Source organism: Crocuta crocuta, unplaced genomic scaffold (assembly GCF_008692635.1).
Source record: "Crocuta crocuta isolate KB4526 unplaced genomic scaffold, BGI_CrCroc_1.0 scaffold130, whole genome shotgun sequence".
Lineage (NCBI taxonomy): Eukaryota > Metazoa > Chordata > Mammalia > Carnivora > Hyaenidae > Crocuta > Crocuta crocuta.
The window spans coordinates 14629137-14642997 of NW_027527920.1; the positions used below are offsets into that span (position 1 = coordinate 14629137).

The following is a 13861-nucleotide window of genomic DNA, read 5'->3' on the forward strand; positions in this document are numbered from 1 at the left end:
AAGATGTGAATAGGAATAAAATCTGACAAAATTGAGACACACAGACAGATCTTCAAAGGTTAAATACCAATCTTAGTGTTTAAATATATTCTATTAGTTAGAACCACTCTATCGGGTATTTTAGTTATAATGCCCATTTGGACAGGTTATTGACGTGGGAACTGAAATGGGCATTTGTGTTTCCTGACTTCCTGTTTAAAGCTGTAACTACTAGACTGAAAGAAGCCAGCATCACTATCAGAAGAATTCTGCTTTGTATATCTTCTCATCTAGGAGACATCTCTGCCTCTCAAAGCAAGATATTGTAGTGAATGTGGATATAAAGTTTTTAAAAGTAATGACAAATTATTAAGTGATTTGAAAAAATTCTTAAATTCTTAAAATGAAAATACCAGATAAATAGAGGCATTGAAGAATAATAAGAGAACTTTTAGTCTTTTAAGTCTACTGTGATTTGGAGTTTAGGGTTTTTATTTCTGCCATGGTATTTCAACACCTTATCTGGGATAGTACCATGTTCTAAAAAATACTGTTATAGACAGAGAAGTCTAAATCTCAGGACAAAAGGACAAACCCGAACTTGAATCAATAGTTGGAAAACTTTTACCCAATTTTTAAAATTTAACGTTTTTAGATCAGAAAAGTGAAATTAGAAATTAGAATACTTTATGTAAAAATACATATGCATAGCACAATGTATAAAACTCTAATTTCTAACAGCAGAGACACTGGGATTAAGTAAGAGACATGCATGAATTAAAATTAAGATAAATCTTCAAAAGAAGTTAAAATTATTAGGGTCCTGCAATCTGTCCCTCAGGCTCCATTATCTCTTTTGTAATCTGTTTGGCTAACAAGACTTTGATCTTAAACTTTTTGTTTTAAAGTGTCACCTGAGAAAAGTACCCTTGATTCTGCATAAGATTTTCTCAGTAGCTATAATATTATTTAAAAAAAATAAATAAAACACCACTATATTCCCAGAGAACCTAAGAATTCATCCATGCACAAAAGTTTACTTGTATGTATTAGCGACCTGATAGCAATGTACTTTGTAACATGGAAAAAAGGCAGAGAGAATCTAAATATTTAGATACATGAAAGATGCTGGAAAAAATAGACTTTTAATGCTTTTTATACTCCCCAAATTCTCTTGATTTTGATCCTATAGTCCATAGAACACAAAAGCAACCGCAGAATACATTTTGGGAAGAGATAATGCCATACTCAAAGATAAGGCAATTTTACAAATTTTAACAGCATTAAAGAAAACTTGACTTTAAGAAATATTGTCATTGGGAAAAAGACCTGCACACTCAAGAACAAAAACTTTAATATTTATGATTATTTAAGTAATACTCTGAGCTTACACTATTGTCCTTTATTCAGGAGTGTAAAGCTCTGAAAAAATGAACATCCTTTACATATTTAAATTGAGGCATAGAAAATTTGTCCATGAAAAGATAAAAGCCAGATTTTTAGACATGAAACAGTTCAAAATTCCACATTTCCAGTTCCTTAAAATACAAGTTATGTACTATCTTTAATGGCCTCCATGTTATTTTATCAAACATTAGTAAATTTACAATTACAGTTTAAGTTGTATGCCCAAGTATTGTATGATAGACAAAGCCTGTAAGTTTTCTACCATATTTTAAAATAACTGGTATATTTAATAGGAAATTAAGTGAAATGTAATCATTTTGCTTTTTTTTCTTTTTTGCTTCAAAGCAATTTTTTTTTAAATAAATGAGTTTGAGGATAGTTCTGGAAATTCTTGCCTTGAATATATTTCTCCAGTAGGACTTTATAAATATCAACTTAATATGCCAACATTAATATAAGGATTACAATTCTTTCCTTAAATATCTATTTGACTTCTAATCCTCTTTCCTCTCAAGATCTTTCTTAATGACCTGCGCTGGTGTTTCAATAAAAACAAAGTGTTAAGGTTTTATGCAAGTACAAAATGGTTAATGTTGGGTTCAGACAACTAATCTCCAATAATAACTTGCTTAATTAAGCTAAGATCAAGAAGTATGAGGAAGAATCTGAAACATAATATGGGATAAGTAGTCAAATACTAGAAATATGGGACACTAAAACAAAATATATTGTACAACATAATCCTGAACTTAAATCTACACCTCATTCAACTGGTAAGCTGACAGACACCCTGAAACATGGAAGAAGTTACTTCACTTAAGCACACTGGACCAGCACATTATAGGAAACAGCCAATGCCAATTTTAGCTGCCTCAAACTGCTTAGGGTATGTGTGTGTGTGTATTCTCAAATGGTAAAATTTGAGGGAAAGTTCCCAGATTCCTTTGATAATAGAAGTTATGGATCCTTGCTTCAAACACACATACACACACGTACGCGCGCACACACACGTACTTTTAAGCGTTGAAACCTATCATAAATCACAGCATTGTCGATTCAGTGGGGTTACAAATGAGAAGTTTTCATATTGCTAATAAAGACTGGTAACTAAACTTATGAAATAGCTTTTGAAAGTACAAGAAAGTGCAGTGACCATATCCATTCATTCGTGTCTCTTTTGCTAGCTCTAATAGTGATTGGTTGATGCAAATGTGTCCCTAATCTAGTCTATAAATATTAAAAACAAAAATGTTTAAGTTCTAACTTCTGCTAGCAGTTAATGTAACAATTTTTAAGTACTACAAAATATTGCGAAGGAAAGACTTTAATATACCACTCTCAAATTCCAATATACCAAAACCAGCAATGAAATGTCTGAATATGCAATTTGTTGCCTTGAGCAAAACTTAAGAATATAAAGACACAATAGCTCTAACCTTCAAGGATGGGAAACCAGTATCTCCCAAGAAGTTTGTTTTAATAGAATTGAACATTTAATTTTTTCCTCATAATAATCAAAGCAAACATTTTATCAGTATTACTCTTGGTATATCAAACTGAATTCCAGGAATGTAAGAAAGTCTGACTTGAAATATTACATAGAAAAAAGGTTGAATTAACAAACACATTACATTTTTTAGTTATTTTTTATAAGTATACATTGACATCTACTTATCTGATAGCAGCACTGCTGGTTTTGAGTTTTGTTTTTTTTTTCCTTCCAGAGGGAATGCAGAATGGCAGTAATATCTTTGGAATAAATTAAGAAGATAGTAACAAATAACAGAGGAATAACTTTTACACATATATTTTTCAAGGGTAATAAATAGATAAGTATATAATTATGGAAAAATACGCCTCAAATATGCTTTTTAAAATTTCTCAGGATTTACTGTTTTGTTTTTTCTTATTAAAATATAATGCTCTGTCACTACTATCTGTTCTAGGAAAAACAAACCATAAGGTTTAGGTTCCTCCTCCACCAACAGAGTGATATCAAGAGTAAACTTCAAGTTGCTTGAGCCAAGGGAGAATTCTGTAGTAATTTGATTACTTCACTAACGTACACATATTTTAGGTTATTAACGAGAGACTCACCAAATATTTTGTATCAAAGTGTTATACCTCAAACAGGTTCTTTGATGATTTATCATGCTAGTATAGGAAATCTGAAGGACTAACAAATGTTTTATAACATAACCAGACATGCAATACAGAAGGACATGACATAAAAGATATAGTTTGACCCTGGATTTTTCCCTTAGAATAATTCCTTCCATAAATAAGACTTTACTTTTTATTTTTACATACAGACTCATCCTATAAATAGTCCTGGATCATGGAGAATGTTAAGGACATAGCTTAAGAACTCTAGACCACTTTTTTTATAGTCTGTTGTCACACCAGACCACAAAAAACATTCTCCAAGTGGATGCTCAGGTTAGATAAAGATGCTCTTAAATTTACTGAGGCTTAGAATGTAAATCACAGAACTACTTGCAGCAGCAACAGTCTTTTCAAAAATGATTAAATCAAACTTTTAAATATAAAGCATATATAAAAAGGACTATTAAGGATAGTAGAAATACAGGAAAATATGTGTTGCCTCATAATAAAGTTCAATAAATATTCTTTCTGAATCCTATAAACACTACAAGATGTTATAGGTCTATTTGGTTCCCATAAGTTAAAAAAGTCTGATTGCTTTTACATAAATTCCTCCCAATTCTTACCTATTTTCAAACACATTTTTATTAATGCATTTTGACTAAACTCAGAGATTATATCACTAACTTCCTTTCAGAAATGTGCTTTTTTGTTGGCTTTAATAAGTATACTTAATTTTCTAGCAAATAAACATGATTTAAATTTTAAGGTTCAAGGTAATTCTAGAAAAAGGTAGACATCTGAACTATCTGCTTTTCTATATTCCTGTATTTACAAGGCCTAGCATCCACTGTGGTTTCCTTCTTATACTCAGTTATCGCACTTTCAATAAATAGTAACTGTAGTACAAGTTACCTATATTAAAGATTTCAAAATTCCTCAAAATTTCACAACACTACAAAGTCATTAATATCTGATTTGATAGAATATGAGTATTAGTGTTATGTAATTTTTTTGCTACTGGAAAAGAAATACAAATTATTTTTTCTATCTAAATTAAACCCAAGCTCCATTATCAGTTCTCAAGATAGTGTCTAAAATGTATATTCCTAAAGAAAGGTAAAGCTGTTCAAGGGCTGAACTAGTCCAATACAGGATTAAAGGTTATTTATTTCTGTTATTTTTTGTCTTGGTTTGTTTCTGGTTTGTGTGTGTGTGTGTGTGTGTGTGTGTGTTTTCTTTTTATATCACTATATTAACCCCCTGGTTTCTCTTGGATTAGATAATAATTTAACATTGTAAAAATTAATTTCAGAAACTATTGTGCTAATGTTTAGATTTCAGGAAGGAATCAGACAAAATCAGTTACCTCCATTCATTGTTAGAACAGAAGATAAAATAGCTTACTAACTGATATGAGTTATGAATGTCATTATGACACAAAATTTGCTGTGATTTGCTTATTTGGCTACAAGTGCAGTATTTTTCATGAATGATACCACACAGCATTTCCAACTTGTAACATGAAACTCCAGCTCACAAAAAGTGTACTGTGTGACTTGAAAAAGTCTGATTGAAACTAAGTAACAACCTTTCCCCTGAAAAACATGAACAAAATCCATTGGGAAATCAGGCACAGACGGTATTTATCGGTTTTTCTTCCTTTCTTCCTGTGGTTTTGTTTCTCAAGACATATAGATGCATCCAACAGAACCCACCACTTGTTACAAAATGACACAGCTATTTTTGTCCTTTTCTTTTTCTTTGTCTTTTTCTCGAGGTTCCTTTCGTTTACGTTCAACATTCCCAGATTGTCTTCCACTTGATGGAGAGGCTTGTGCTGGCTGGCTTTGCTTTAAGAAAAATAAACAGGAAGAAATTACCTCAACTTTCTAAAGTGCTTAATCATAGTTATCTAGAAAGAAAAACCTTAAGAGTGAAAGTAATCACTAATGAAAAGTTATTTGGACAAAGACTTGTCATGTTACATGGTATCTGAGTAATTGTCTCTATAATTTTACATAGATCTAATTAAGGTATCAATTATTAGAAATAAAAGAAATTTCAAACAGTAAATAATATGGAGGATTATATCCCCTGAAGCCTCAAATTCAAGAAATATTTGTTAAAGTTTAGAAAATGTTAAAGAAGTTGACAACTTTTGGTAAACTAAGTTCCCCAAGACCTCATAAATATTATAATAAATAGATTTTCAAGGAGGAAAAAAAAATGCTGAGAACTTTGAATGTGAAATAAGTGTATTCTGTGAAATAAGATGTTTTTAGTGAAAAGCTAGTGAAAATATGGTAGGTTTTAAATTTTAAGCTTGGAGTAGTAAATATTTTAACTAAAAATAGAAACACTTAGTTTAATGCAGACCTCTATGTTTAAAATTTCATCAGACCTTAAAGGGCATCTTATTTTCTTTGTATCCCAAGTCAGAGGCACAGTTCTGGCATAGTACAGTTAAACATAAAAGAAGGAAAATATTTTTTCATTTAATAAAATGAGATTTAACATAAAGGAACCCACTTATTAGTCATATTTGCAGTACTTAAAAAACATTTAACTGGGAAGAGTGAAAAGTGAAAATATGCTAACCTTTGCTGAATACTTGGTACATGTCATACACTGGGTTAAGTACTAACATTATTTGTCCTTAACCAGGAATCTAAGAGTTAAGCATTATCTTTTATTTTCAAGATAAGCCAAATAAGGCTGAGAGACATAGGAGAGCTCTGTCCCCCTATTAAGGGGTTACAGAAGCACGAAATGCAATCCACGTCTATCTGGCTCTGAAGTCTACCCTCTTACCAGTAGTACCTCATACTGCCCTGTAATTGTTACAAAAGGCTTTTTTCCAATTGGTTTATATTCTTTGGAGCTATTAAGAACTTAAATTTGATTCAGTTGCACCAAAAATAATAATATGCCTAGGAATAAACCAAAGAGATGAAAGACCTATACTCTGAAAACTATTAAACACTGATGAAAGACACTGAAGATGACACAAAGAAACAGAAAGACATTCCATGCTTACTAATTGTAAAATATATATGGTTAAAATGTCTATACTACCCAAAGCAATCTACAGATTTAATGAATTCCTATCACATAATACCTACACCATTTTTCACAGAACTAGAACAAACAATCCTAAAATATGTATGGAACCACAAAAGATACCAAATAGCCAAAGCAATCTTGAAAAAGAACAAAACTGGAGGCATCACAATTCTAGACTTCAAATTATATTACAAAGCTGTAGTAATCAGGGGCACCTGGGTGGCTCAGTCGGTTAAGCATCCGACTTGAGCCCAGGTCATGATCTCACAGTTCGTGGGTTCGAGCCCCGCATCAGGCTCTGTGCTGATAGCTCAGAGCCTGGGGCCTGTCTTTGGATTCTGTGTCTTCCTCTCGCTCTCTGACCCTCTCCTGATCATGCGGTCTCTCTCTCTCTCAACAATAAATAAAAACATTAAAAAAAAAAAACTTTAAAAAAACCAAAGCTGTAGTAATCAACAAAGTATGATACCGGCACAAAAATAGACACATACATCAATGGAATGGAACAGAAAATCCAGGAAAAAACCCACAGTTAAAATGGTCAACTAATCTTTGACAAAGGAAGAAAGAATATGTAACAGAAAAAATCTCTTCAACAAATGGTGCTGGGAAAATTAGACAACTACATGCAAAAGAATGAAACTGGACCACTTCATTACACCATACATAAAATAAACTCAAAATGGATTAAGGACCTAAATGCGAAACCTGAAACCATAAAAATACTAGAAGAGAGCACAGGCAGTAATTTCTCTGACATACACAATAACAACATCTTTCTAGGTCTCCTGAGGCAAGGGAAACAGAAGCAAAAATAAACTATTCAGACTACATCAAAATAAAAAGCTTTTGCAAAGCAAAGGAAGCAATCAACTAAACTAAAAGACAACTTACTCAACGGGAAAAGATATTTGCAAGTGATTTATCTGATAAAGGGTTAGTATACAAAATATAGAAAGAACTTATATAACTCAACACTAAAAAATCCAAATAATCCAATTAAAAAAATAGGCAAAGACATGAAGAGATCTCTCCAAAAAAGATATACATATGGTCAACAGACACATGATAAGATGATGATGACGACTCATCATCAGGTAATGCAAATCAAAACCACAATGAGATACCATCTCACACCTGTCAGAATGGCTAAATTAAAAAACAAGAAACAACAAGTGTTTACAAGGATGTGGAGAAAAAGGAACCTTTGTGCATGGTTGGTGGGAATGAAAATTGGTGCAGCCACTCTAGAAAACAGTATGGAGGTTCCTCAAAAAATTAAAAATAGAACTAACCTGTGATCCAGTAATACACTATGGGGTATTAACCCAAGGAATACAAAACACTAATTCAAACGGATATATGCATGCCTATCTTTACTGCAGCACTATTTACAGTAACCAAATTATGGAAGCAACCTAAGTGTCTATCAAAAGATGAATGGAGAAAGAAAATGTGCTGTAGGGGTGCTTGGGTTATGCATTCAACTTCAGATCGGATAACGACCTCATGGCTCAGGAGGAGTTTGAGCCCTGTGTTGGGCTCTGAGCTGTTAGCTGTTAGAGGTGCCTGGTTTGAATTCTGTGTCTCCCTTTCTCTCTGCTCCTCCCCCACTCACACTCTGGTCTCTCTCTCTCTCTCAAATATAAACATTTTAAAAAATGTGGTAGATATACAATGGAATATTATTCACCCATTTAAAAAAAATGGGGGTGACTGGTGGCTGAGTGGGTTAAGCATTCGACTTCAGCCCAGGTCATGATCTCGCAGTTCACGAGTTCAAGTCCCACATCAGACTCTGTGCTGACAGCTCAGAGCCTGGGACCTGCTTTGGATCCGTGTCTCCCTCTCTCTGCCCCTCCCCAGCTTGTCCTCTGTGTCTCAAAAATAAAAACATTAAAATAATGAAATATTGGGGCCCCTGGGTGGCTCAGTTGGTTAAGCATCCAGCTTCGGCTCAGGTCATGATCTCATGGTTAGTAGGTTCAAGCCCCACATTGGACTCTGTGCTGACAGATCAGAGCCTGGAGCCTCCTTTGGATTCTGTGTCTCTCCCTCTCTGTCCCTTCCCCGCTCATCCTCTCTCTCTCAAAAATAAACATTTAACAAAAATGAATCTTCCCATTTATAATAATATGGGTGGTGCTAGAGAGTGTAATACTAATGAAATAAGTCAGAGAAAGAAAAATACCATATGATATCACTCATACAAGGAATTTAAGCAACAAAACAAGTGAACAAAGGGGGAAAAAAGACAAAACAAAACAGACCCTTAACTACAGAGAACAAAAAGATGCTTCTCAGAGGAGAGGGGGTGGGGGAAATAGGTGAAGGGGATTAAAAGAACACTTAACTCGATGAGCACTGAATAATGTATAGAATTGTTAAATCACCGACCTGTACACCTGAAACTAATAGAACACTAGGTTAACTCTACTGGAATTAAATTTTTTAACTGAAAATCCTCGTCCTCAGAATCTCAGGAAAAATAATTTCACTAAATGAGAAGTAGATTAAGATCAACACAAACTTAGGACAATACCATAAAATCCACGAGTGTTAAAATGCTAAGGTAATTGAAGAGTTAATACCTAATTTAAAAATACTTATCTCTACACGAATCCTAGCTTTTACCTGGGCCTGTGAAGAAGCAGAAGCAGCAACTACTGCTGCTGCTTGTTCCTGTTCCTGATAATATTGAGAAGCCCGTCTATCCTCTTCTTCTTGGAGTTTCTTTGCTAGTTCCAAATCACTGATTCCTTCGGGTATTTGTTCCCAGTTGATCTCTTGGCTCTGCTGTTCTTGTTGTAGAGATAATGCCATAAGATAGTCCTAAGAAGCCAAAATTTAACCCTCTTTAGCTATGAGATTTTACTCAAGAACTGATGAGTGTAAATGCAGAGGTTGTACCTAGAAAACTATGAGAAAGGCTTTTAAAAACCACACCAAAGCTTAAATATAAAAATCAAAGTTATCTAAGTATTTCTGTTTGAGAGCTATAATTTCAGTGATGCTGCCATTGTTCAAAATATTCTTGGAATTCATTTAAAATTATTTCTAGAAGCAGTATAGAAGTCATTCAAGAAAGCTTTAAAAACAACTCCCCTAGAGGTGCCTGGGTAGCTCAGTGGGTTAAGCGTCCAACTCTTGATCTTGGCTAAGTCTTGATCACGGGTCATGAGTTCAAGTCCAGCACTGGGCGTGAAGCCTACTTAAGTTACAAAAAGCAAAACAACTCCCTAAAACCCAAAAAGAAATTTAAAAAAATTCGCAAAACTCCCCCTAGGGGTGCCTGGCTGGCTGTCTATAGACCATGCAACTCTTAATCTTGGGGTTGTGAGTTCAAGCCTGACGTTGGGCACAGAGCCTACTTTAACAAACAAAAATAAAATAAACCTTGCCCTACTTATGAAAGAAACACATCTGCAGAAAATTGACATAAAATAAAAAAGGATAAATAAGAAGTTAAAATCACCATATCATTATGCAAGGATAACTATTATTAACAATTGATCTATATCCACCTAGCTTTTTCTACATTCACACACAAACTCAAATACATCTTCCAACCCACATTTAATGTCAAAAAAGTCTTATTTTTTTAAATAAGAATTTCCCCCAAATCATTTATTAAATGGTCTTCCAAAACATGATTTTTAAAGCCAACATAGTTGTCCAACATACAGTCATATTCAGTTACGTAAACACCTCTTCCTCCCTCCTCCCATACACCCAAATTATCTCCTCTGAGAAAAAGTGATGCATCTTCGGTTGAAAGTTGTATAATGTGGAGTGCCTGGGTGGCTTAGGTGGTTAAGTGCCCAACTTCAGCTCAAGTCATGATCTCACGGTTTTTGAGTTTAAGCCCCAAGTTCGACTCTGCTGACAGCTCAGAGCCTAGAGCCTGCTTCAGATTTTGTGTCTCCCTCCCTCTTTCTCTGTCCCTCCCCAGCTTGTGCACATGCATTCCCTCTCTCTCAGAAATAATAAATGAGTAAACTTAAAAAAAAAAGTTGTATAATCTAACTTAACACCCACGTTCATTGAGAATTAGTACTGAATGAAACTTGACTACACTGTGCATCTCCCCCAATCTATCCTCAAAATAAGAGAATTTTAACCACCCACAGAAGATATCTAAAAGGTCCATTGTCTGTGAAGACCTTGCACTATCTAGCATGAATATCTGGTATTTTTTACATACAGTGTTAGAAAAATCATGCACATTTCTCAAGTAATATATATATATATTTTAAATACCCTGATAAAGTTTCTGAAGGAAAGTATGCATGTTGATTATTACAGCTATTTGGATACTTAACTTCCAAAAGTCCTAGAAAGATTAGCATCTTTGAATCAAGTAATCTTCTGTGCATTTATAGCTTACTATTCAAACTGCCATTACAGAGTCTGACATATAATTATTAGTTGCTCAAATATCTGCCTCTCTGTTAGACTACAGAACTGTGAGGAAAGTGCTACATGATTTATCTGTGAGTCCCCAGGAGCTTGTTACCAGTAACAGGAATACAACTGCTCAATGATTATTGGCTAAATGAACAGTCTATCTTATCTTCGTAAATTATTATCAGCATTAGAAACATGTGCCAACTGTTCAACATGACCATATTTCTGCCTCAGTCAGGGAAGAGGCCACATCACTGTTATACTTCCAGTGGTAAACACTCTGTGGCTCCAACCCTGCCCACCTATAGCAGGCAAAGATCTCATCTACCTCAGTTCTAAATGAGAATTCTACTTACTTGAGCAGCACTTGCTGTAAATGTCTGATTACCTTGGACTCTAAGGCTTAGAAGTTTTACTTTTTACCCACTGCATGCTATCTTCAACACTCTTTTTTTCTACTTTTTCTGACTAGCCAAAATCTCAAATCTATGCTCAGCTCATCTCTAGCACCAGGGCTCAGCCATCATCACCTCTTGCTTGAATTGCTAGTCTCTGCTTATACCTGTGTCGTTCCTATGCATTCTTCACATAGCAGCCTTTAAAAAAGGTAGCTTATCTCACTTCCATGTTTAACACTTGCCATATCTTCCCTACTGCAATTAAAATAAAATTCAAACTCTGTACCATGACCTTCACAGTTTAATATAATCTGGCCTTCTGAACCAAAGTGTATAATCAATGTACAACATGTAAAATGATCACTTACTGATTTAGAAAATGAGGGGAAAATTTCACAAGCATATAAATGAATAAAGCTTTAGTTCAAAAGTTTTGGATAACTGATTTCACATTTGAAAGGAGCATTTTAATTTTTTTCAGTTTATTTTTTGAGAGAGAGACAGGGATAGCGTGCGTGGAAAGGGGCAGAGAGAGGAGAGAGAGAATCCCAATCAGGCTCTGCACTACTAGCGCAGAGCCTGATGAAGGGCTCAAACCCATGAAGTTGGGAGATCATGACCTGAGCTGAAACCAAAAGTTGGATGCTTAACCGACTGAGCTACCCAGATGCCCCAAAAGGAATGAACATTTTATTTATTTATTTATTCTTTTATTTATTTCTAGGAGAGAGAGAGAGAGACAGTGTGAGCAGGGGAGGGTCAGAGAGAGAGGGAGTCACAGACTGAAACAGGCTTCAGGCTCTGAGCTGGCAGTCAGCACAGAGCCCGACGCAGGGCTCGAACCCACGAACCGCGAGATCATGACCCAAGCGAAAGTCGGATGCTTAACCGACTAAGCCACCCAGGCGCCCCAGGAATGAACATTTTAAATGATAGGAAAAGAAAGCAAATCTACCTGATCTATCTGATCTTGTTGTCCTCTGTATACGGTTTCAGGATCTGAAGGAGGCCGCAGATGAAATTCTGAGTCGCAGAAATTTCCATCACCATCCACATTGTGTAGGCTTTCCCAAACAACTTTTTCTTCTGTAAGAAACCCCTGGTCTGTTACCAGCAAATACAGTAGACCCTTAATAAGAAAGAAAAAAGACTGTTAAATTGATCAAAACTAGTTAATATTTAAGGGAAATTTTATCACTTGTATGTTTAAAGCATATTAACAATTCCTGGTAGTTAGATACAATAAATAGCAGACACAGTAGATACCTTATTTGTTCAGTGAATTAAGTCTATCTGGGTTTGAATATAGTTCATAATTGGCATACTATAGTATAAGGACAATTGGGAAGCTGCTGGCAGACTCAACTACCACACGACTTATAAATAGACTTTGGGGGTGTATAATCTCATTTTATATAACAGAAATAAAATCTACAAGTTCCTTAAAAACATATCAGGTAACAAATAATACAGTCGCAACAAAGTGATATCACATTGCCTGCTTATTAAAAAAATTAAGCCTGTAACTAACCTAATCCATACTAATTTTTTCTTTTTCTGCACCATTAGCTGCTCTTCTTTTGTATACCAACAGTACTTGGTACTTATTTCTATTACAGCACTGAATCACATTGTGCCAGGATTGTGTTTCCCCGCATCATTTCCAGACTATATTTTTAAATCTCTCTATCTCTGGGCCTAGAGTAGGGTGCATTATAAAGTTGAAGCCTAAATTTATTGAATCAATTAATGAATTCATTTGTATTTATAGTCACTACCACAGAATTTAGTACTGCCCTCTAATTTTTCATATGCATTAGTTCTAAGTCCAATCATATGCAAAGTGTCCCTAGTATAAATTTATAAGCTATTTTTTCTTCAGATCTGCCAAGGATATGGCTTTCATTTTACTTGCTCAGGTTTCCCACCGGTTAATATAGTATTTATTATTGCACAAGATTCATGCTTTTCATGTTCTTTCATCACAATTAATCTTGGAAATTAAGAATAAGAAATTCCTTTAGACAGTTTGGTGGTAGGGTTAGAGAAATCACTGAATAGATCCACAACTATATGGTCAATTCATCTTCAACAAAGCGGGAAAGAATATCCAATGGAAAAAAGACAATCTCTTCAACAAATGGTGTTGGGAAAACTGAATAACAACATGCAAAAGAATGAAACTGGCCACTCTCTTACACCATACACAAAAATAAATTCAAAATGGATGAAAGACTTAAATGTGAGACAAGAAACCATCAAAATCCTAGAGAACACAGGCAGTAACTTCTTTGACATCAGGCCATAGCAATTTCTTACTAGATATGTTTCCTAACACAAGGTAAAAAAAAAGCAAAGACAAATAATTGGGACTTCATCAAGATAAAAAGCGTCTATACACCGAAGAAAACAATCAACAAAACTAAAAGGCAACTGACAGAATGGGAGAAGGTATTTGCAAATGACATGTCAGACAAAGGGTTAGTGTCCCAAATATA

At 34.5% G+C, this 13861-nt stretch overlaps 1 protein-coding gene across 1 annotated transcript in view; it reads right to left on the reverse strand.

Annotated features, from left to right (window-relative positions):
• Positions 1-585: 585 nt before the first annotated feature.
• The window catches only part of MINDY2 (MINDY lysine 48 deubiquitinase 2), an 83984-nt gene continuing 70708 nt past the window's right edge, over positions 586-13861 (reverse strand). Inside the window, exons 9-11 of the mRNA XM_077745367.1 lie at positions 12319-12492; positions 9193-9390; positions 586-5345 (exon numbers count right to left, since the gene is read on the reverse strand). Coding sequence (XP_077601493.1) covers positions 5217-5345; positions 9193-9390; positions 12319-12492 — 501 coding nt within the window. The 3' untranslated portion in view covers positions 586-5216. The remainder of the gene's footprint in view (positions 5346-9192; positions 9391-12318; positions 12493-13861) is intronic.